The following is a 22,197-nucleotide window of genomic DNA, read 5'->3' as shown; positions in this document are numbered from 1 at the left end:
CTGCAAGCAAAGGGATGTCCTTTCTCACCAACCTTTTGGAGTTCTTGGAAAAAATCAACAAGCATGTAGACAACTGTGACCTGGAAGGCATTACTTACACGGACATTCAAAAGTCTTGATAATTTGACAATGTACCTCACTGAAATCTCCCATGTAAATGACAGGTATGGATTAAAAACTGGTTAAATGACCAGAACCAAATAAATGGACAGTTCTTGCAATGGAAAAAAGTAAGCAGTAGCATCCCACAAGGATTGATTGGGGCTGGTACTGTTTTATAAATTAAATTGAATTAAGAACAAGTAGTGTAGCGGTTGAGTTTGCAGATGACACAAAACTATAAAATGGGTAATATTTGAATGACCATATAGATTGACTGTATGGTTTCATTTAGAATACCGTGAACAGTATTGGTCTCCATATATCATGAAGGACACCATAAAGCTGTAAAAGTACAGAAGAGGACAACCAAGACAATTAGTTGGTTGGAGCATATTCCCTATTAGGAAAGGCTGAAGACTTTGGGACTTTTCAATTTAGAAAAGTTGATTAAGTGGAGAAATAATAAAGGTTTATACAATAATGCTTGGGATGTAGGGATTTGACAAAGGGATTTTTTTTCTTCTTCTCTCAAAAAACATGAGGGCATCCAATAAAGCTGATGGGGATTAGTTTCAGGACAGACAAAAGGAAATACTTCTTTACACACAGAGTGATTAAACTGTGGAATTCGCTGACAGAAGATGTAGTGATGGTGGTGCACCCCAAATAAGGTCCTTTGCTGTGCATGGAAGGAAACTGCTTGTGATCCTTGATTTTTATTTCTGATTCAGTATAAACAACACAGGTCAGGTCAACATATGGCTACTCATAATGCTTTGCATGACAGAAATAGGTCAACTGGCAGACTATGTGAAGTCAAGATTCTCAGCAAGCGGTCTCCTGGCTGTCACAGAGGTAATTCAATCATTTGCACAGTATGGTAGGATGTTTACAAAAGGTTCTCCACACCTGGACTCCGTCTCCCAGCCAGAATGCAAATAAAGTCAAACCCAAGGACTCACCCAAAGTCTTTCACTAGCTCTGGAGGTACTCCTAATGGCACATTCCTTTATTAAAATCTAGTTCATCAATAGTGTACCTCCATTTCTTTGACATTGCCTTCTTGATCATATCAAGGCTTTGTTTTAGGGCTCCTTGCCTCTAACCCAAGGTAAAAATTTGTGATAAAAAGACAACAGACAAAAGGATTCTCTGTTCTCATATTGGGCTCTACTTTATGTGAGACCCAGCTTGCTGGACAGGCTGCTTCTTCTGGAACACTCCCCCTTGGCACATTGGATGGTAAAGTATGCTTTCATCTGAATGAATTCTTCCTCTCTCATACCTGATCTCTTTATTTTATCTAGAATGTATGATCTAGATTAAATTGTGTGTGTTGTTAGGGAACATTTTATTTGTTTTCAATAAAATTCCTTTTTATCAATTTCTAGAACTTCCTCTAAGATTTCTTGCCAGATACTCTCTTCATATACACCAGTGGAGTATCTCACTTGTTACCACCTCTCACATTGCTTATTAGTCTCCTAGAATTGTTAATTCCCCCATCGTAAATACCAGCCTATTTTCAATAACAATGGCTACAGGAACAAACATCTTTTAAAAGGATTAGATAAGATTCATGGAGGATAGATATATCAGTTTCTACTAGCCATGATGACTGAGAGAAACCTCTACTTTCAGAGGCACTAAACCTCTGGATCCCAAAGCCAGGAGGCAACATCTATACCCTCCAGAGGAAGTGTTGGCCACTGTGTGAAACATGATGCTGGACTAGATGGACCATTGTACTGATGGACCATTGTACTAAGTTCTTATATCATGCCTGATTCCTAGTAGTATGATTTTGTTTTGATCACTCCCTTGAGCCCATCAGTTGGTGCACTTTTTCCTGAGAATCCTCAGTCTCTTTGGCTGTCGAAGCCCCAAAGTGTCTGCAGCTGGCCCACACCATTGCAGCAACAGCGGCACCAGTGGTGAGGAGGGGGGGGAGCTGGAAGCATGAGAGAGGAGGGTATGCTGCCCTATCTGGCCACACCCAGGGGCAGGAGGTGCTTGGGCTGCAGAATCTAGCCGAAGTCCACACCAGAGTAAAGTCAAAGTCCAAGTTGTTAGGAATCAAAGCAAGCAGAGTTAAAGGCGAGGCATAGAGTAGTCGAGGGAAAGCCAAGGTTAGAGTCCAGATAAGCATATATTCAGCAAAGCTAGTCCAATTACCAGATGCGTAGTCAAAGACCATTTGCCAGGAGTCAGGGAAACCGATGGGAGTCAGAAGTTTGCAGACCAAGGAATCCAAGCTGGACAGAAGGGTTTCTGCATAGATTGTACCCACACCGAAGAGCTGCTGCTGTCTCTCCTAAAAGCAGCCCAGATAATTGGCTGTACCTGGGGGAGGACTCATCCTCCCCAGCTGGGCCCCATCTACTTTGACAGTGTGCCTGCAGTATCTGCCTCCTTCAGCGTTCAGCAAGCATCACCCTTCTGCTTTGCCTGCATAGCTCAGGTGAGCTGGAATGCATCTGCGGATGCGCCGAAGATTCCTCTTGGGAAGCGCCTGGCTGACTTGTGCTACCTTCCCCTGCTGCACATTCAGAGGCCCTTCTCTCTTCTGCCAGAGCTGGCTCAGCTGCAGGCCCTGGTTGCTGTGGCAACTCCTGGGAGACAGGAGGTGGCAGTGGGGGCATGACAGAGGGAGTCTGACCTGGCTTGGTCCATTGGGACAGAAACCAAGCTGGAAAATCAGGATCTCTGTGTGCGCGCACATTGCTGAAAGCTGCATGGGGGAGCCAGCCTGCCTTGCTGATCCCCTTTACTGACTGGCTGCCACTCTGATATGGGGGTTAGCATCATTCACATGAGGATGTGATTCTTTGTGTATGCATGTATGTATATGGAGCGGGGTATGCGAAACAGAAATGTTGAAGAAATTTGACAAGCGGGCTCAGGCACTGAGACGGGAGTAGACTTGGCGCTCTGTGTCATCATGGGCCACAGACCCCCTTCCCCTTCAGTAGAAAGGCCAGGAACCCTTGCTAAAGACACCATTTCCCGCCCCTCTCCAGAAAGGAAAACACAGCATGACCCCTTTGGGCCTCCTACTTGCCTCTCTCTCTGCCCTTTGATGTGTCAACCAGCTTTCCTCATCAGCCATGTGGACTGCATCATTGGCACTCGAGCTGCTGGATTCAGTGTGGAGCCGGGAAGGTGGAGGCTTCTCTACCTGAGGCAGGAAGGCTGCAATGGATGGGGGAAAGAAAAGGGGAAGAGCAGTTTCATTCACGAAGCCCCTTGGTGCAGCAAAATGGCAGAGATGATGGTAACTCCTTGGCATGATTTGAGGGTTTAGGGAGCTGCAGCTGAGAGACCCTTCCAGCTATCCCTGAACTCGTCTAATTGAAGGGCATGAATGGGGAACATAATTTACCTTGTGCTACTCAAGGAACTAAGGCTTTAACTCCCCTCCTTTTCCCTACGGGATTCAAATGAGCGAACTGAATCCCAATCTCAGACCATGTCCACCCCCCCCCCCCCGAGCCATGAGATTTTCACATATAGGTTGGTTACTCGAGAATCCATTTCTCACAATAGTTTATTGTTAATTGCTTCCCTGTGATATAAGCTTTAGCTTCATTCATGGCAAATTTCAAAGTGAATCTGTTTTTCTGGATCTCACAGTGTGCAGGAGGATGAAAACTTCTACCTTGAATAAAATTTTGTTCACCTTAGGACTGGACTCATTGTTTTTTTAACCTAGGTTGTTCTACCACATGACTATGCATCGAAGGATACAGTGTTTGCAGTGGTGCCTACTGCTAAGTTAGTGTCGGTAAAGTTGTTGGTTTAAAGACATAACCTTACATAAACTTCTGGTGAATTTGGAGTGGCCCAGTGCAAAAACTCTGAAGATTCGTGTTTCAGAACCATGTTTTTGCTCTATAGTATAGCTAGTAAGCTGTGGATCTGTGATTTTTCTGATGTGTGCTGTGGTTATTGATATAAAAAGTGATGTAATGGTGACTTTGGAGGGACTGGGTGCAAAAAAACTGAGGACCCATGCTTTGGAACCATATTTTTGCTCTTCAAGATACACATATGTGGGGGAACTGTAAGAACTTGCAGAGTGTATCTTATCTGTACCACACTATTTTCTCTTTCCCTCTCCTGAAAACACCAATGGCCTCTCCCTTTCCCTGCTCCCTTCTCTCCTTGCCATTCACCAGCCAGCCTACCTTTATCATAGAATCAAAGAGTTGGAAGGAGCCATACAGGCCATCTAGTCCAACCCCCTGCTCAATGCAGGATCAGCCCTAAGCATCCTAAAGCATCCAAGAAAAGTGTGCATCCAACCTTTGCTTGAAGACTGCCAGTGAGGGGGAGCTCACCACCTCCTTAGGCAGCCTATTCTACTGCTGAACTACTCTGACTGTGAATTTTTCCCCCCTGATATCTAGCCTATATCGTTGTACTTGAAGTTTAAACCCATTACTCCGTGTCCTCTCCTCTGCAGCCAACAGAAACAGCATCCTGCCCTCCTCCAAGTGACAACCTTTCAAATACTTAAAGAGGGCTACCATGTCCCATCTCAACCTCCTTTTCTCCAGGCTGAACATTCCCAAGTCCCTCAACCTATCTTCATAGGGCTTGGTCCCTTGGCCCCAGATCATCTTCGTTGCTCTCCTCTGTACCCTTTCAATTTTATCTACGTCCTTCTTGAAGTGAGGCCTCCAGAACTGCACACAGTTCTCCAGGTGTGGTCTGACCAGTGCCGTATACAATGGGACTATGACATCTTGTGATTTTGATGTGATGCCCCTGTTGATACAGCCCAAAATGGCATTCGCCTTTTTTACCGCTGCATCACACTGCCTGCTCATGTTTAGTTTACAATCCACAAGTACCCCAAGGTCTCGTTCACACACAGTGTTACATAGAAGCGTATCCCTCATCCAGTAGGCATGCTTTTCATTTTTCTGACCCAGATGCAGAACTTTACACTTATCTTTATTAAATTGCATCTTGTTCTCATTTGCCCATTTTCCCATTGTGTTCAGATCTCGTTGAACTCTGTCTCTATTTTCCGGAGTATTTGCCAGTCCTCCCAATTTGGTGTCATCTGCAAACTTGATAAGTAGTCTCTCCACCCCCTCATCTAGTTCATTAATAAATATGTTAAAAAGTACCGGCCGAGCACCGAGCCCTGAGGTACCCCGCTACTCACCTCCCTCCAGTCTGATGAAACACCATTGACAACAACTCTTTGAGTGCGGTTGTCTAACCAATTCCCTATCCACTTAACTATCTGAAAATCCAGATTGCAGTCCTTCAATTTATCCATCACAACATCATGGGGAACCTTGTCAAAAGCTTTACTAAAATCCAAGTAAATGACATCAACTGAATTTCCCCAATCCAGCAAACCTGTTACTTGGTCAAAAAAGGAAACCAGGTTGGTCTGACAGGACCTGTTGGAGACAAATCCATGCTGACTTGTTTGGATCGCCAAATTGTCCTCCAGATGTTTGCAGATCGCTCCCTTTAATATCTGCTCCATTATCTTCCCCACAACAGAGGTCAGACTCACTGGTCTGTAGTTTCCCAGGTCATCCTCCCTTTTTTGAAGATCGGAATAACGTTTGCTCTCTTCCAGTCCTCCAGGACATCTCCAGTCCTTAAAGAGGTCCCGAAGATGATGGACAAGGGTTGTGCAAGTTCTCTGGAATCTTTATCTTTTGTCAGTGTCCAGACCTCTCTTTGGGCAAAGGGTGAGTTGGTTTGCAAATCATCCTTTGGGTAATATTGCCTGCATCTCGTTATCCAAACATCACTTAGCCATAGATGTACTAAGAAATATCAGTTTCTCCTAAGAAACTGATACAGCCATGTTTGTGCACCCAAAGCAAATTAAATGTACATTTCCTAGCTGGATGCCACATCCCTCCGGGAGTACACTGGAGTATGCAAAACTATATTATTGTTCCCCTGAGTGGTCTTCTCACTGACCTTTCTCTCACTCTAGACAACATTAATAGGGCTTATTGATGGGAGAATGATACCCAGGAATTTGCTCATTTCTTTATTAGCATAAAATGATTTCCACACATCTGTGGTAATTCTTTCCCGAATTCATTCATCCCTACCACAGCCATCTCCCTTCTTTAATTACCAGAGCACCAAACACCTTGACATTCTTACTAACTACTCTTTTGTCTTCACTTGGGAAATCCATTAGGGCAGTGGTCCCCAACCTGCGGGCTGCGGCCCGGTGCCGGGCTGCGAAGGCCATGGCGCCGGGCTGCGGCTCCCTCTCCCCGCCCCCCGCAGTAACAAACTTCCCAGGCCGCAAGCTTGCGGGAGGGCGGGGAGAGGGAATCAGGGCCGGGCGCGGCCCGATGCGCGGGCATGGCCTGCGGGTGCGACCCGGTGCGTGGGCGCGGCCCGTGGGCACAGCTCCGCGAGTGCGGCCCGATGCGTGGGCGCGGCCTGCTGGTGCGGCCCGTGGGCACGGCCCGATGCGCGGGCATGGCCCGTGGGCGCGGCCGATGTGTGGGCGTGGCCCGCGCGGGCCGCAGGCCGCGCCCTGATGCCCTGCCAGTCCCCAACCTCAGAAAGGTTGGGGACCACTGCATTAGAGTCCATCCTGAAGCAATCATTGGTGTCTTCCCTGACTTGGCAGCCACCTATAACTCAATCAAAGGCTTTTGTTTCAGCAATAACAGAATATTTGCCTTACCCCAGCAAACACATTAAATCCTTTGTTTTAGGGGCTACCAATTTGGCCTCAGCCCTCAGATATTAAACTGGGTACTTAACCAGTTTACATAAGGATATAATTTTTAATTTCTTTAGAATCACAGAATCATAGAGTTGGAAGGGGCTATACAGGCCATCTAGTCCAACCCCTGCTCAATGCAGGATCAGCCCATATAGAAAAAGAACAGATAATATAAATTAATACAAAGAAAAATAGATTATGCTCTTCATTTGTTGCACTTAAATCCCCTCTATTAAGTGTCCCTTTTTAGTTTATCTTCTTAAATAATTCAGATAAGGGCCCCATTGTTCTTGAAACACCTCTACTGTTTTTCCATTAACTATCAGTGTCAGTTTGGCCCTCTTTGCAAAGTCCGCTAGTTTGTTCAACCAGTATTCTATCAAAGGTAATTTCTTTTTCCATTTCTTGGCCAGAACTAGACTTGCTGCCGTCGTCATGTAGAAGAATAAACTTTGAGTTTGAGCTGGGAGGCACTGCGGAGATATACTTAATAACATAGATTCAGCTTTCATAGGAAATCTAAGACCCCACATTTTCTGCACAATGGTGTGAACTTTTGCCCAAAACATATACACTTTTTCACATTTCCACCACATATGAAAAAAAGAACCTACTTTGTCACCACATTTCCAACATTTGTTATCACAGTTTTTAGCAATTTTAGCAACCATTTTTAGAGTCACATACCACCTGTAAAACATTTTATACCAGTTTTCTTTAAGTATTTGACTGTTAGTATACTGTTAGTATACTTAAGGATTCTAGACCATGCTAGTTCCCATTGTTCTATTGTCATATTTGTCTCAATATTTTGCATCCATTTAATCATACATGGCTTAATTTTTAATTTCTTTAATCAATGAAAAAAAGCAAACACTATTATGGAACATGATGATGTAATACTATAGATTTTTTTATTTACTTCCAAACAACAGGAAAGAAAAATCTGCTATCTTTAAACATCTTATGCTGAAGAGATTGTATGTTGTTTTTCTTGAGATAACAGCTTTTTTTAGTACTATGCTGTTTACTACCTGAAGGAATCTCAAAGCAGTTTCCCATTGCCTACCCTTCCTTTCCCCACAACAGACACTCGGTGAGTTTGGTGAGGCTGAGAGAACTGTGACTGTTCCAAAGTCACACAGACGGATGCATGTGGAAGAATGGGGACTCAACCCTGATTCTCCAGATTAGAGGCCACCACTCTTAACTACTACACCAAGCTGGCTTTCTTGGATCCAAACCATGTACCCAGTAGCTTAAAGAAAAACATGTTGCTGTCTCTCCTTGAGATGTCTTCATGTTGTGCAGTGTGACTATTAATCTTTCCTTGACCAAATAATTATACTTCCTATCAAACCATCTCAACATGTATTTTATTGATGTTAGCCAACCTGAGCCTATTCTAATCCTTGTGTACTTGTGTTAATGGAGGTGAATCAGTGGCTGCGTTTTTGGTGCCGGCAGGAGAGATTTGGTTTCTGGGACCATCGGATAGGCTTTCTTGAGGAAGGCACCTGATGGACTGTACTTATCGAAGTTGGGGAAGAATGTGTTTGGCAGGAACCAGGGGAGATTCATCAGGAGAGCTTTAAACTGAAGCCACAAGAGGAAGGAGACTATCAAAATAGGGAGTGTAAGGAAGGAGAACGATCAGGGGCAGCCCAACCGGCAAGGCCAGCTCATAGGGAACCAAAAGTAAAAGGATGCCTTTATACTAACGCCTGAAGCATGGGCAATAAGAAGGAAGAGCTGGAACTTCTCATGCTGATGGAAAGGTATGATCTAGTAGGTATCACAGAAACTTGGTGGAATGATTCTCATGACTAGAATGGAATGGTGGATGGATATGAATTGTTCAGAAAAAAACAGAATAGATCAAAGAGGTGGAGGAGTGGCACTGTATGTGAGGACAGGGCTTACCTGTCAGGAAATTCTAGTGAAGGAGAGCATATCTACAGTGGAAAGCATCTGGGTGAAAATAAGCGATGGGAAAACAAACAGTGTGGTGGTTGGTGTCTGCTACCGACCGCCTGACCAACAAGAGGATGTGGATGCTGCACTTTGTGAGCAGCTTGAGAAAATATCCAAGCGGCAGGACCTTGTCATCATGGGTGACTTCAATTTCCCAGATATGTGCTGGGAAACAAACTCTGCGAAGCGTCCTCAGTCATGCAACTTTCTGACCTGCCTGGCTGACAATTTCATTTATCAAATGGTAGATGAACCCACAAGAGGTTCAGCCATACTGGATTTAATACTCACCAACAGGCAAGAGTTGGTGGATGAAGTGAAGGACGTGGGGACCCTAGGCGGAAGTGACCATGTCATCATAGAATTCCTTTTGAGATGGGAAGCCAAGGAAGCTTGTAGCCAGATGTGGATGTTGGATTTTCGTAGGGCAAACTTTAGTAAACTTGGAGACATGATGAGTGTCATACCATGGACGAGAATGCTGGAAGGGAAGGGAGCATGTGAAGGGTGGGCGCTACTCAAACAAGAGCTATTGCATACTCAATCAATGACTATCTCAGAAAGACGAAAACACTGCAGGCGCTCTAAGAAGCCTATTTGGATGAACAGAGAACTTCAAGAGGAACTAAGAAAGAAAAGGAAAATGTTCAGGAAATGGAGGAAAGGACAGAGCTCTAAAGAAGAGTACCTACAGGTTACTAGGCACTGTAGATCAATCATCAGAAAAGCCAAAGCTGAGAGTGAGCTAAGATTGGCCAGGGAAGCCCATTGTAACAAGAAAAGATTTTTCAGTTATGTGAGGAGCAAACGTAAAGTAAAGAAGGCAATAGGCCCACTGTTGGGTGCGGATGGACAAACTCTAACGGAAGAGGCAGAGAAAGCAGAAAGGCTTAGTGCCTATTTTACATCTGTTTTTTCCCACAGGTCAAAGGGTTTAGGCACATCTAGAGATAGCAATAGCCAAAGGATAGTGTCTGGGTGGCAGGTTAACATGGATAGAGAGGTTGTCGAGAGGCATTTAGCTGCACTGGATGAGTTCAAATCCCCTGGGCCGGATGAAATGCACCCGAGAGTGCTCAAAGAACTTTCCAGAGACCTTGCACAGCCTTTGTCCATCATCTTTGGGACCTCTTTAAGGACTGGAGATGTCCCGGAGGACTGGAAGAGAGCAAACATAATTCCGATCTTCAAAAAAGGGAGGAAGGATGACCTGGGAAACTACAGACCAGTGAGTCTGACCCCTGTTGTGGGGAAGATAATGGAGCAGATATTAAAGGGAGCGATCTGCAAACATCTGGAGGACAATTTGGTGATCCAAGGAAGTCAGCATGGATTTGTCTCCAACAGGTCCTGTCAGACCAACCTGGTTTCCTTTTTTGACCAAGTAACAGGTTTGCTGGATCGTGGAAATTCGGTTGATGTCGTTTACTTGGATTTTAGTAAAGCTTTTGATAAGGTTCCCCATGATGTTCTGATTTCCTCTTTCCCTCTTACTATCAGCCCCCATATCCTCCTCTTTCCATCAAAACACCATTTTGTTCTGCTTCCCATCTTCAGCTTTATTTATTAACAATTTCATTGATAACTCACTTTTGTCTGCAATTTTTTTTCAAAACAGCTTACATAAGGTGATCAGATTGTCCCACTTTTGGGTGGACATCTGGGGGCACCTGGCAAAATGTACTTATGTTGAATTTTAAAAAAATATGTTATATATATATATATATATATATATATATATATATATAATATATATATATATTACAATACTATTTTTGCATTGTATGCATTCTATGAAAATTTTTGTTGCTCCATATAGACCAAATTTTTAATCAAGAACCCCCACCGTCAACTGTGTCCCACTTTACCAATGTTAAAATCTGGTCATCTTGAGGATTTTAATTTCCCAGTTGTTGTTGTTTTTTTTTTAAGCTTACAGATTTACTGCATATCTGAGACTTTTCTCTGGTTTGAAGAAAATACCTATCTTGTCTGTTTATGGCATCAGTTTCCAGATTTAAGTATCCATTGATGGAGCTATGCTGAAAATTAGATATATTGACAACCGGAGGGCTTAGAAGGGCTTGTGGAAGGCATTTAATTTCTTCCTCTTTCCTTTCCCTGACAATTGCCAGTCTCTCCCTTCCTTCCACCAACCAATCTGCCCTCTTTCTTCATCTTTCCGCAGATGGAGCCACTTTGAGAATAAAATACATTGATATGACAGCAAAGACGTATTTAGATGGGAAGGTAATTGCTCATAATGCACATAGCAAATCTTTGCCTGAATGTGTTTATTCTAAGGTAATACTGAATGTTTATCAGTCCTGCTGTGATTCAGATATGGTTAAAAAAAACACTACAAAGAAATGTGACTAGAATATCTCTAGCCTTGAAGCTTCTCCGCAATATCTATTATCAAATTCCTGAGCCTTAAAGAAGCTGTCATTAGTAAAAAAATAAATAGGCCTTTCACTTTTAAGGACCATGGATCGGTGTTATTTGAGTCTTCTGCAATGTACAGAGGTCGTTTCCTGGTTTGCATCATTCCTAAATACAACGACTAGCTGTTTGTATGAAGTAAGATTAGTTTTCGTGAGCCTTGTTCTGTTCTACTCTTTGCTGACCAGGCTTCACATTGGATCAGTTTTCAAACTGACAATTTGCATAGATATAATAAAAACCCTCCTGATATTTTAAATTTATTTAACAGATGAAAAGAAGCAAACACTTTTATGGAACATGGCGATATAATACTATAGATTTTTTTTGTTCACTTCCAAACAACAGGAAAGTAAATTCTACTATCTTGAAACATCTTAAGCTAAAGAGATTGTTTACTCTGCTCCTTTCCTATTGTGGGGTTCCTAATCAATTATACAGAGAGTGTGGATTTCCATACACAGGAATACAACTGTGGGTCACCTTCCATTGAAAGAAACAGGGAACCATTTTAAGCAGCAGAGTCCCAGGAGCACAATGGAATGCCTTGCCTTGAACAGATTTCTATGCTATTGGACAGGCTTCAGACCACAACAAGGCAAGTTGCTTGAAGATCTCAGAAAGATAATACTATGTTACAATAGGACCCAAAGATTAAGAAGATGCTGTGTGCATGTATTCTGTCATTTTCTTAGCCACTGGGTTATGAGGCTTAAAAATGTAAAATGCATTTAAAAGTAGAGAGGCAAAGTTTAGCTTAAGGAAATGCACCCATTGCTCAATTGGGGAAAGTACATGCATCTCCTCATTAAGAAGATTGCTACTTTAAAGGGAAGTACATGGCCATAAGTGTAGGGTTAGTAAAAGTATCACTTTACCTGGTTTGTTTCACCTACGCTTTTTTAAAAATAGACTTGATATAATGTTACTAAAGGTCCTCTTTTTATGTCCATCCTCTTTTGGGCTGTATGTAAAAAGCTGATGGTACTTTTTGGGGTTTGAAGGTTAGGAATATTCCTAATTAGTAGCAATTATCACAACTTAAATAGTAGGGGTATTTAAATGAGATTTATCATAGTGATCACTTATTTGAAGTATTCAGTTGGGAAGTATGTCTTCTTTTTTTGCTTTTCAAAAAAACTTGATATGGCAGCTTTTATTTAAAGAAATAGGATCTAGTACCAAGATTTTAACAAAATCTCAATGTGTTTGAACTCTAAAAGAATTGCTGTTCACCAGAAATATTTCTGATACTCACAGTTCATATAAACCTTGAGCTGGCAAGGGGTTATTGGGAAGCCACTCATTTTCTATTCTTAGATCCCACCTGAAAATATACCAGTTACCTACTGAGGAGACTGACATGGTTTTAAGGAAGCCTTACTCTTAAAGCAAAAACTGTTGTCAAACAACATAAAGCTGTTATAAAATAAAGAAAAATACCAGGAGAGAATTTCTAAAGGTATAAAACCACTAACAACAAATGGGGAACCCTCAAGAACTTGTGGGAGGAGACATTTACCCCTCCCCTGCTATTTTTTCTTTCCCTATCCTTAAAGTCCCCATAGACTATTCCATTTTACTATTTTTTCTCTCCTTTCCACATACCAGTCAATCTACCTTTACATGTCTCCCTATCTTCAGCTTTCCCTACTTCCCTACACCTGACAGCCTCTCCCTGAGAAAAATTTCAGCTGCTGGGCAAGATCAGCCACAGCTAACCAATGGAGAACCTGCAAACACTTTGGGGGGGGGGGGGACCTCATTTTCCCCTGTTCCCTTAACATCATTTTAAAATTTGCCTCCTTGTGTCAACCCCTATATGTTCTCCTTTCCATACTTCCTTTTCTCCTTCCCACTCACCTATCTTTAATCTGCTCCCCCATTATCAGGGTGGCTTGAGCAGAGTTGCCTGAAGCTCAGCCCCACCAAGATGGAGGTCCTGTGGCTGGGAAGGAAGGAAGCAGCACGTTTGCCCAACCTGGCCAGGGTGCAACTTAACACCGTGTCCTGTGCCAGGAATCTGGGGGTGATCCATGTGATGGTCACCTCCAGAACAGACTTCTGTCTTGCTCTATGTGGGCCTTCCATTGTCCTTGACTCAGAAAATGCAGTTGGTGCAAAAGGCAGCTGCTAGGGTCCTCACGGGAACACCTTGGAGGGTCCATATCCAGCCACGAGGAAGAAATCCAACTAATAAAAATTATTATTATTTATATTTTAATTTATATACCGCCGCTCTCGGGAGTACCATCTCGTGGCTGTTCACAAATAAAACAATAAAAATTACAGTATAAAACTCCCTAAAGTTCCCAAACAAAAGAAACAGATGGCATCATAATCTGAGTCTTCAGCCCTTAAAACATCCCCCCCCCCAAATGCTCAGCCCTGTAGATCGGCCCCTGGACCTATACTGATGCACAAAACGATGGGGGCCGGGAGCCTGATCTTTAAAAAGCAGGGTAGGATCCTCAGATGGTGACTCCAATTCACCACCCCAGCCTCAACCAAATGCCTGGTGGAGGAGTTCCATCTTACAGGCCCTGTGGAACCCAGAGATCTCCATCAGTGCCCTTAGCTCTTCCGGGAGCTTATTCTACCAGATTGGGTCCAGATTCTACCAGATTGGGCCAGGTGAATGTTTCGGGGGCCCAGGACAACCAGGAAATTCATATCTGCAGAATGAAGAGCCCTGCAAGAAGCATAAGCAGATAAGCGGTACCAAGCTGTGTATAGCCTTAAAGGTCAAAACAGTATCTTGAACTTGATCTGAAACTGGACTGGTAACCAGTGCAGTTGTCGCAGCACTGGCTGGATATGGGCCCTCCAAGATGACCTAGTAAGGACCCTTGCAGCTGCATTTTGTACCAGCTGTAATTTCCAGATCAAGGTCAAGGGCAGGCCTCATAGAGTGAGTTACAGAAGTCTAGTCTGGAAGTGACTGTTCCATGGATCACTGTGGCCAAGTGTTTTGAGGACAGGCAGGGTGCTAGTGGCTATGCCTGGCGCAGATGAAAATATGCTGTCTGGGTTCCTTTTTGACCTGAGCCTCCATTGACAGGGAGGCATCAAAAATCACCTCAAAATTCCTGGTGATTGGTGCAGGTGTCAATTGCACCCTGTCCAGGCAGGGGAGGTATGCTTCCGTGTCCTGCCCTCTTCTACCCAGCCACAGAACCTCTGTCTTGGAAGGGTTGAGTTTCACACGACTCTGCCTTTACTACGTGAAGGAATCTCAAAGTGGCTTACAAACCACTTTCCTTCCTCTCATTTCCTCTCAGCTACACCTACCTCTCACGCTGTTTGTTGTGGGGAAAGGAAGGGTAAGTGGAAGGGTACAGTGGAAGCCACTGCTTCCAAAAAACTGTTAGATGTGTCTTGGGGGTGCGGGAGTCTGGCCGGCCATCCATCAGGAGTAGAACTGGGTGTCATCCACATTTTGGTGACAACCCAGCCCATAGCCCTAGACCAACTGGGCTAGAAGGCGCATTTAGATGTTAAAAGAAGAGTTGGTTCTTATATGCTGCTTTTCTCTACCAGGAGTCTCAAGCGTCTTACAATCCTCTTCCCTTTCCTCTCCCCAGAACTGATACCTTGTGAGGTAGGTGAGGCTAAGAGAGTCCAGGTATTACTGCTCGGTCAGAACAGCTTTATCAATGCTGTGGCAAGCCCAAGGTCACTCACTTGGTTGCATGTAGGGTACTGCGGAGTCAAACCTGGTTTGCCAGATTAGAAGTCTGCACTCCTAACACTACACCAAGCTGGCTAAAAAGTGTAGGGGAGAGTATCGCTCCTTGTGTCACTCCATATGGGAGCCCAAAGGGGTCCAACAACAACTTCCCCACCACAACACTTGGCATCTGGTTCCGCAGAAAGGAGACAAACCATTGCAGTGCAATCCCCCTAATCCCGGTCCGGTGGTAGGCCAACAACTCATGGCCGAGCACATCAACTGCGGCCGACAGATCTAAAAGCACGAGGATGGCCAAACTGCCTCGGTCCAGCTGGCGCCAGATATTGTCCGTCAGAGCAACCAGCATGGTCTCCACTCCATGGCCAGGACAGAAGCCACACTGGTATGGATCTAGGGCTGAAGCTTCCTCTAAGAATGCTAGGAGCTGATCCGCCACAGCCCGTTCAACTACCTTTCCCAAAAACGCACGATGCAAGACCAGACGGTAGCTGGTGGGGTCCCGAGGATTTAGCGTTCTTTTTTTCAAGAGAGGACATTCCACTGCCTCAACCCTTCGGGGAACTCTCCGGATGTTAAGGAGAGGTTCACAATCTCCCTTGAGGGGCCTCCTATCTGCTGGTCGCCTAATTTGAGCAACTATTTTTCTTCAAACCTGGGGATTTTATGAGGGTTGCAGAAAGTCTGTTAATGCCTTCAATCTCCAGATTTAAGTATCCACAGATGGAGCCACACAGAGAATTACTGGAATTGATTCAAAAAAGAGAACCAATTTGAAATACAGTTAGACCATGAAATTATTATTTTAAAGTAGTACATAAGGGGAAAGAGATCATAGTGAAGAACCTGGCTACATTGTTCGGTATAGTGGTTAAGAACTGTGGCCAGTAATCTGGATTTGATTCCCCACTCTTCCACATACAGGAGGTTGGGTGACCTTGGGCCAGTAACAGTTCAAACAAAGCTCTCTCAGCCCTACTCACATGAAACGGTGTTTGTTCTGGGGAGAGAGCTGTTTTTTTAGTACCCTGCTTTTTATTACTTGAAGGTTTCTCTAAGCGGATTACAATCACTTACCCTTCCTTTCCCCACAACAAACATCGTGAGAGGTAGGTGTAGCTGAGAGGAAATGAGTGGAAGGAAAGTCGATTGTAAACCACCTTGAGACTCCTTCACGTAGTAAAAAGCACGTAGAAAAAACAGTTCATCCTCTTCTATGCTGCTGCTCCCTACTTTTGCAAGTTTACATGCTTGCTGTTGGGATCTAAATTGGCCCTAGTTACATATTTCTTGGTTTAACAAAAAAAAACCTCATTGGAAATATTGATGTGCTAGTGTGGTGAGCACACACATGAAGCTGCCTTATATTAAATCAGACCATTGTTCAATCAAATTCAATACTTTCTACTCAGACTGGCCATGGCTCTTCAGGGTCTTGGGAACCAGTTTTGCACGTCACCCACTAACTGTTCCTTTTTAATGAAAGATGCCAGGGACTGAACTTGGAACCTTCTGAAGCAAAGAGGCTTTCCCACTAAGCCACAGTCCCCCCTACACCTGCTTCAGTGCTTAGTGTGCCTGGAATCTTGCTTGCTGGCTGACCTCAAACCAGTCACAACCTGACCAACTTCACAGGGTTTTTAAGATGAGGAGAGGAGAAAGATATAAGCTGCTTCAAGTCCCCATTGGTGAGAAAGGCACAGTATCCTTATCTATTGTTATTCCTCTATATATTTATGAAACAGCCTAGGGAGTGGGACGTGTCCAAGTTAGAATAGGGCCAATCAGGGTGCAGCCAGCTTTGTTCTGATTGGCTCTGCCCCTGCGGCTCCCGCACTCCGGCCCTGAACTCTAGCCTCTTTGCTCTCAGACGCCTCAGTACCTGGAGCCAGCAGCAGGTAAGGGGAGAGGGCCATGGGCAAAGGGTCATGGTGGAGGGCTTGCTAACAAGGGCCTCCCGGCCTGCTGACTGCCTGCTAAGGAGCTCTGTTCTGGCCCTGATAACGAGCTGCCCAGCCCCCATCTGCCCCACTTGATCTGGCTGCGAGCTGCGGCCCAAAGCTGCCTGGCCGGGGGCCAGGGGAGGAGACCCTTTCAAGGTCTGTTCTTAGGTATGGGCTTTGAAGTTAATAAATGAATAAAAAATGCAAACTCATTGAATGGAATTGCTAAGAAAGTACTAAGGAAGTAACTGAAAATAAAGGAGCAAGTATGCCACACATACTTGGAAAATCATAAAATAGTGCAGCCACTTCTTCTCAAAGTAGATTTTATGGATCTGGAGAAGGCAATATTTCCAAAAGAAAAATTCAAGCTTTTGAGTTTGAAAACATGATTTATTATTTGCTATTACTTATAATTCAGAGGAAATATATTGTTTATTTTATTCATTTATCTTTAACATATTATTTCATGGCAATTCAAATGATTTCACTTACAACAACAACAAAAAACAAACCCACCAAACTCTGATACACCTAAGATTTAAGTGAGAGATCAGGAAGATAAATAATTTACAAAGCCACAACACTCTTGCATATTCTTATATTTTTTTGATCACTGAACTGTTGTGCCTTATCAATACTTACCGTTGTAAAACTTTTTTTTTGTTTCAAATGCTCAGTTTGACACAAGCACCACATGCATTAATAATTGTAATAAAAGGTGCATTTTGAATCACTGCACTAGTAAAGATCTGATTTAAAACGTATAGCAGGCACCTTCCATAAGATAAACAAGGTAAGAATAGTAGTGGAATATATTTCAAGGTCTGCTGTAACATTCTACCAAAGCATGTTTGATGCATAAATTCTAGAGTTAGCCCCACTGCACCGCCAACTCCCTTTCAATTAATGAATAGTAGGGCCAAAACCACAACCTATTTATTCCTTGTGAATACATGTAACAACTGTTATTTTACAGCTGTTCATAACTTCCTAATGAAATATGAATAACTCTTGAGAGGTGCTGAAATCTTATGGCTGTGAGGGAAGAAGGTTGCATTGCTTTGCAAGCAACCCATTCTAGACTGGATTTCTACTGACTTTTTCTGGTATGTGTGTGTTCACAGTATATCTCAGGGAAGCTAAGGTCAGCTAACTTGGGCTAGTTGTATTACACCAGCCAAGTGTGTTCTGCTAAAGGGTGCAAGGACATGAAAAAAAAACCTGTTGGTCTTAAAGGTACCACTGGCCTCAAACTTTGTTCTGGCCAAACATAGGATGGTGCATCACAAACAGGAGAGTTTCTCAATGGAAATTGAAGGGTTTGGCTAGATCTGTTTTTCACCTTGTTTCTGCTAGAGTTGTGCTGATGCTTATGGGTCAAGTCAGTAGATGAGAGACAACACTTGACAAAGATATGAGTTTATTGTACTTTAGTTTGCAGTAGAGTGGTCTAACCGCCTGCTTGATCTTGATTAGTAGCACACTTGCCAAAATAGCAGACCTACTAGGTTGTTATTTAACCACACTGACATTAGGGGTTGCTAAACAGTTATAATGGGGCAGATGAGTTTTGGTTCTCGGACGATAGTCATGTCTGAAGGGATTATCTGTACCTAATTTAGCCTTAATTGGATTAATAGTACAAAGACTAAACAATCTGAGCGTTTCAATACATTCTACGTAACTGACATTCACTTCGGCATATCCCACAACTGAAAGACACTTAAGTTGTACTTCCAGCCCTTTTCATTACGCTGCTTTTTAGCATGCTTTCTCCTTCACGTAAGTTTCCAGCCCGAAGTACAAAGAATAGTAAAAACAACTAGTGGCCATAGTTGGGTTTCTAGAATATTAGGAACAGCCTACGTTTATTTACAAGAACGCAAGAAGGAGGAGCGCATGGCTCCACTCACTCTTCAGCAGGGGCGGGACTCCAACTGTGGTGAAAAAGAAAGACGACGACCCCTTACTCTTTTTTTGCGGGGGGGGGGGTTCCTCTTCTGATTTGCTCCACCCTGCAATCCGACCTTGACACTATTTCCCTCCGATTGGCTCAAACGCCCATCTTTCTGCAGAAGCCCGCCTTACACTTTTTTTTTTTTATTATTACACTTTCTCTAACCCCCCCCCCTTCTCTCTATCACGCCCCCACACCTTCAACTGTTTGGGTTCCGAGGGTGTCGGCGAGGCAGACACAGAGCGAGCTGCCATTTCCCCCACACCCCAAGAAGCCTCGCGCTCCCGAGTGTTTTGTGCTCTGCGTGTGTGTGTGTGAGAAACAGAACGCGAGCGGCTCAACGGCAACTCCTTATTGACTTTAACCCGGCAACGCACCAGAGAGGCTCGTAAACCCGGGGGGGGGGGGGGGAGAGAGAATGAGAGCGCGAAAGCAGCACCAGCCCTCCTCCGTCCAGGCAGCTCTTCTACACCAGCTGCAGACGCACGACTAGAGCAGGGGGAGCGGGAGGGGGGCGACCGAAGGGGGCTGCTGAGGCAAATCCCCTCAATCCTCTTCCCACCACTCGCTAGGGCAGCCACCTACCTAACCTCTCTACATCTCCCTCCCCTCCTCTCCTCTGCCTGCCTGCCTCCCTCATCCTTCCCCCCTCCTTCCCCACTCACTCACTCACTCTCCCTCCTCTCCTTCCCCCCTCACTCTCTCCTCTGCTTCACTTTCTTCCCCCCCTTTTCCTCCCTACCACTCTTTCTCTTATTTTCTTTCTCCCCCCATCCATCCCACCCCACTTTCCCCTCCCCCCCCTTTTTATTTTTTACCTCCGCTTCTGCTGGCACTGCACTGCAGCTGCTTCCTTCGTCCTGCCTGCTTTTTCTTTCTCCTCCCCCCCCCACTTTTGCCGGTGCCAGATAAATAACTCTCTCGCGCTCCCCTTCCCCCCTCCCCACACAAAAAGCGGCATCCTTTGGGCTTCTCGTTTCCCAGATTAAGCCTGGACTAGAGAGGTGGGGGGAGGCAAACAAAACCAAAAACCAGTGGGACGAGCCCCCTTTCCTCCTCCTCCCCCTCCCCGCTCCCCCCACCCCTGAAGGGAGAAGCCAGTTATCCTTCTAGCAGCGGCGGCGGCGGCAAACATGATGGCGGCAGCTCCCATTCAGCAGAACGGGACCCACACCGGGGTGCCCATAGACTTGGACCCGCCGGACTCCCGGAAAAGACCACTTGAAGCTCCCCCTGAAGCCGGCAGCACCAAGAGGACCAACACGGGCGGTGGGTATCTCCCCCTCCTCTTCCTCCTCCTCCTCCCCCCCCCCCAAATCCCACACCCACCTTCCCCTCTCCTACCTGCCCGTTTCTCTTCCTCTCCTCACCTCGCTTCACCTCACCCGCATAGCCTTTCCCCAAACAGTCTGTATTTCTCTAATGTTATCATTCATCAAAATGGCGTCGCTTTGCAAGCATCTAGCAGCCCAGTTTTATTTTGATTTTCAGCTTTTTCGTCTGGGCAGGGGGCTGCTCAGTCTTTTGACCCTCCGGCGCTGCAAAGCCCAAAGCTGCTCTTTCGCCATCCCCTGTGCTCACATTTCACCATTGGGGAAACTGGACGGATAAATGGCGGCCGGAAAAAAAGGCACTTTCCACCAGCCCCCTTTGCTTATGATTGTTTTCTTTTGTGAGTTGCCAGGTAGACTTTACAAAATCTTGGCTATTTCCTGGCTCCGCTTTCCGTTTCAGTGGAAAATGTTGCACAGATTTGTTCTTCCTGGGGTTGGGTCACGGTGATGGGATGTGTGCGCGCGCGTGTGTGTCAGAGAGAGGTTTGCGGAGGGAGGGCGGGAGTTGCCTGTCTTAGTGCGGTGACTTGTTAGTTAACATCCTGCTCTTCCTGGATGAGATGAGTTATAACGGGACCAGCATCTCCTCTATTCATTTGCACTGGAGTCTTCATAACAATGCACCGAGGCAGAGGTGAATTTATTCATCCAGCATTAACAAACAGCAGAACTTAGATAGCTGATGTATTTAACTGTTTGTATAATGTATTGGGGGGCACACCTGTGCTAGCTGGGACATTGGCTCTCAGAGAAAGTGAGAAGGCTCTGAACCTGTTCCTTTATAAATTCGAACTTCGCTAAAGATGCTATTTGAATATAAACTGTGATGTCCAAAGTGGGGGATTGTTTTTAATAAACAGGGCTTAAAATGTTTCTGGGTTTTTTTCATCTTTACATAAAGAGTTTTCAGAGCTGGTTCCTCAAAAGGTCCACATCATTGATGGTATTAAACCTGTTCTGGGTAAGGAGTACAGCTGTTTGATTGTTAAGAAATTTTTAATTCATTCATTCATAGCATTTACCTTTCCAGTTCTGCCTCTATATTTTCTTCCCCTCTAGCGTTGGGCAACTTAACACTAGCTGTCACCTTTTAAGGGTGTACATGACTTTAGCTTCCTTTCTTTTGAGAAAAAATCTTCTTAATGTCCTTTAATTAATGAGCTTAAGAGATCATTGGTATCTAAGAAATGTTAAAGAAATACATCAGGTTTACTTAAGCAAATGAATGTATGCGTGTTGCATTGAGGGCTTTTTCCCCCTGAACAAGATCTCACCTTTTTGGGATTATTTGTGGGGGAAAATGAGGATCCTTATGAAGAATACAGACCAGCAACTATTTTCTGATGGTGAAAAATAGCTTTTTGCAACTACTAGTTCTTTCTTTAATATGTATATATATGTGTGTGTGTGTGTTTGCTCAATTTAGGGAAAGTCAAAATTGTTGGCCAAATTTTCGTGAAAGCTGTATTCCTTTTTGAAGGCATCAGTCCATCGTATTGTATCACAATAACTAGTGCTGGAACTAGAACAATTTCACACATAAAATTAAACTTGAACTGGGTCATCTCTTCCCACAGCGCCACAAAATTAAAGACAGTTTATTAGATTCATCATTTCAGAGCAAATATGAGGATGCTGGTGCAACTAGTTATGTATGTCTGTATACTACTGCTTACACAGTTAAAAGCATATTTTTGGAGGCTTGACGAAGAATGACATCAGGTAGTAATTAATCTTCTATATCTCAATTTTTTCAGAGGACGGCCAATATTTTCTAAAGGTCCTCATACCTAGTTATGCGGCTGGATCTATAATTGGGAAGGGAGGACAGACAATTGTTCAGTTGCAGAAAGAGACTGGGGCTACCATCAAGCTCTCTAAATCCAAAGATTTTTACCCAGGTAGGTGCAAGATTTAGAAGATTTGTTAAATCCCTAGAGTACTATTATCCATATCTCTGTATAATTAAGCAGCATACCTTTATAAATGAACAGTATTGGCTTGCCATTTCATTCAATTGC

At 44.2% G+C, this 22,197-nt stretch overlaps 1 protein-coding gene and 2 long non-coding RNA genes across 7 annotated transcripts in view; 2 read left to right on the top strand and 1 right to left on the bottom strand.

Moving 5' to 3' along the window:
* LOC143830469 (uncharacterized) overlaps positions 1 to 14,055 on the top strand; it is a 37,128-nt gene extending 23,073 nt beyond the window's left edge. The window contains exon 3 of the long non-coding RNA XR_013228467.1: positions 10,995 to 14,055. This is a non-coding gene — a long non-coding RNA (uncharacterized LOC143830469). The remainder of the gene's footprint in view (positions 1 to 10,994) is intronic.
* The window catches only part of LOC143830468 (uncharacterized), a 72,786-nt gene extending 52,515 nt beyond the window's left edge, over positions 1 to 20,271 (bottom strand). Inside the window, exons 1-2 of one of the 2 annotated variants that reach the window (XR_013228464.1) lie at positions 20,187 to 20,271; positions 3,164 to 3,294 (exon numbers count right to left, since the gene is read on the bottom strand). This is a non-coding gene — a long non-coding RNA (uncharacterized LOC143830468). Of the gene's footprint in view, positions 1 to 3,163; positions 3,295 to 19,660; positions 19,711 to 20,186 lie in introns of those variants that run through there. The other variant, XR_013228466.1, reaches the window with a different exon arrangement.
* Positions 19,048 to 22,197, top strand: part of NOVA1 (NOVA alternative splicing regulator 1) — a 171,570-nt gene continuing 168,420 nt past the window's right edge. For 2 of the 4 annotated variants that reach the window (XM_077323000.1, XM_077322998.1), the window contains exons 1-2: positions 19,048 to 20,111; positions 21,934 to 22,077. In XM_077323000.1, the coding sequence (XP_077179115.1) occupies positions 19,976 to 20,111; positions 21,934 to 22,077 (280 nt within the window). In that variant the 5' untranslated portion in view covers positions 19,048 to 19,975. Of the gene's footprint in view, positions 20,112 to 20,384; positions 20,527 to 20,655; positions 20,811 to 21,933; positions 22,078 to 22,197 lie in introns of those variants that run through there. The other 2 variants (XM_077322999.1, XM_077323001.1) reach the window with 2 other exon arrangements.

This window comes from Paroedura picta, chromosome 2 (genome assembly GCF_049243985.1).
Source record: "Paroedura picta isolate Pp20150507F chromosome 2, Ppicta_v3.0, whole genome shotgun sequence".
NCBI lineage: Eukaryota > Metazoa > Chordata > Lepidosauria > Squamata > Gekkonidae > Paroedura > Paroedura picta.
The sequence above is the reverse complement of the archived record's forward strand: the minus strand, read 5'-3'. Positions and strand labels throughout refer to the sequence as shown.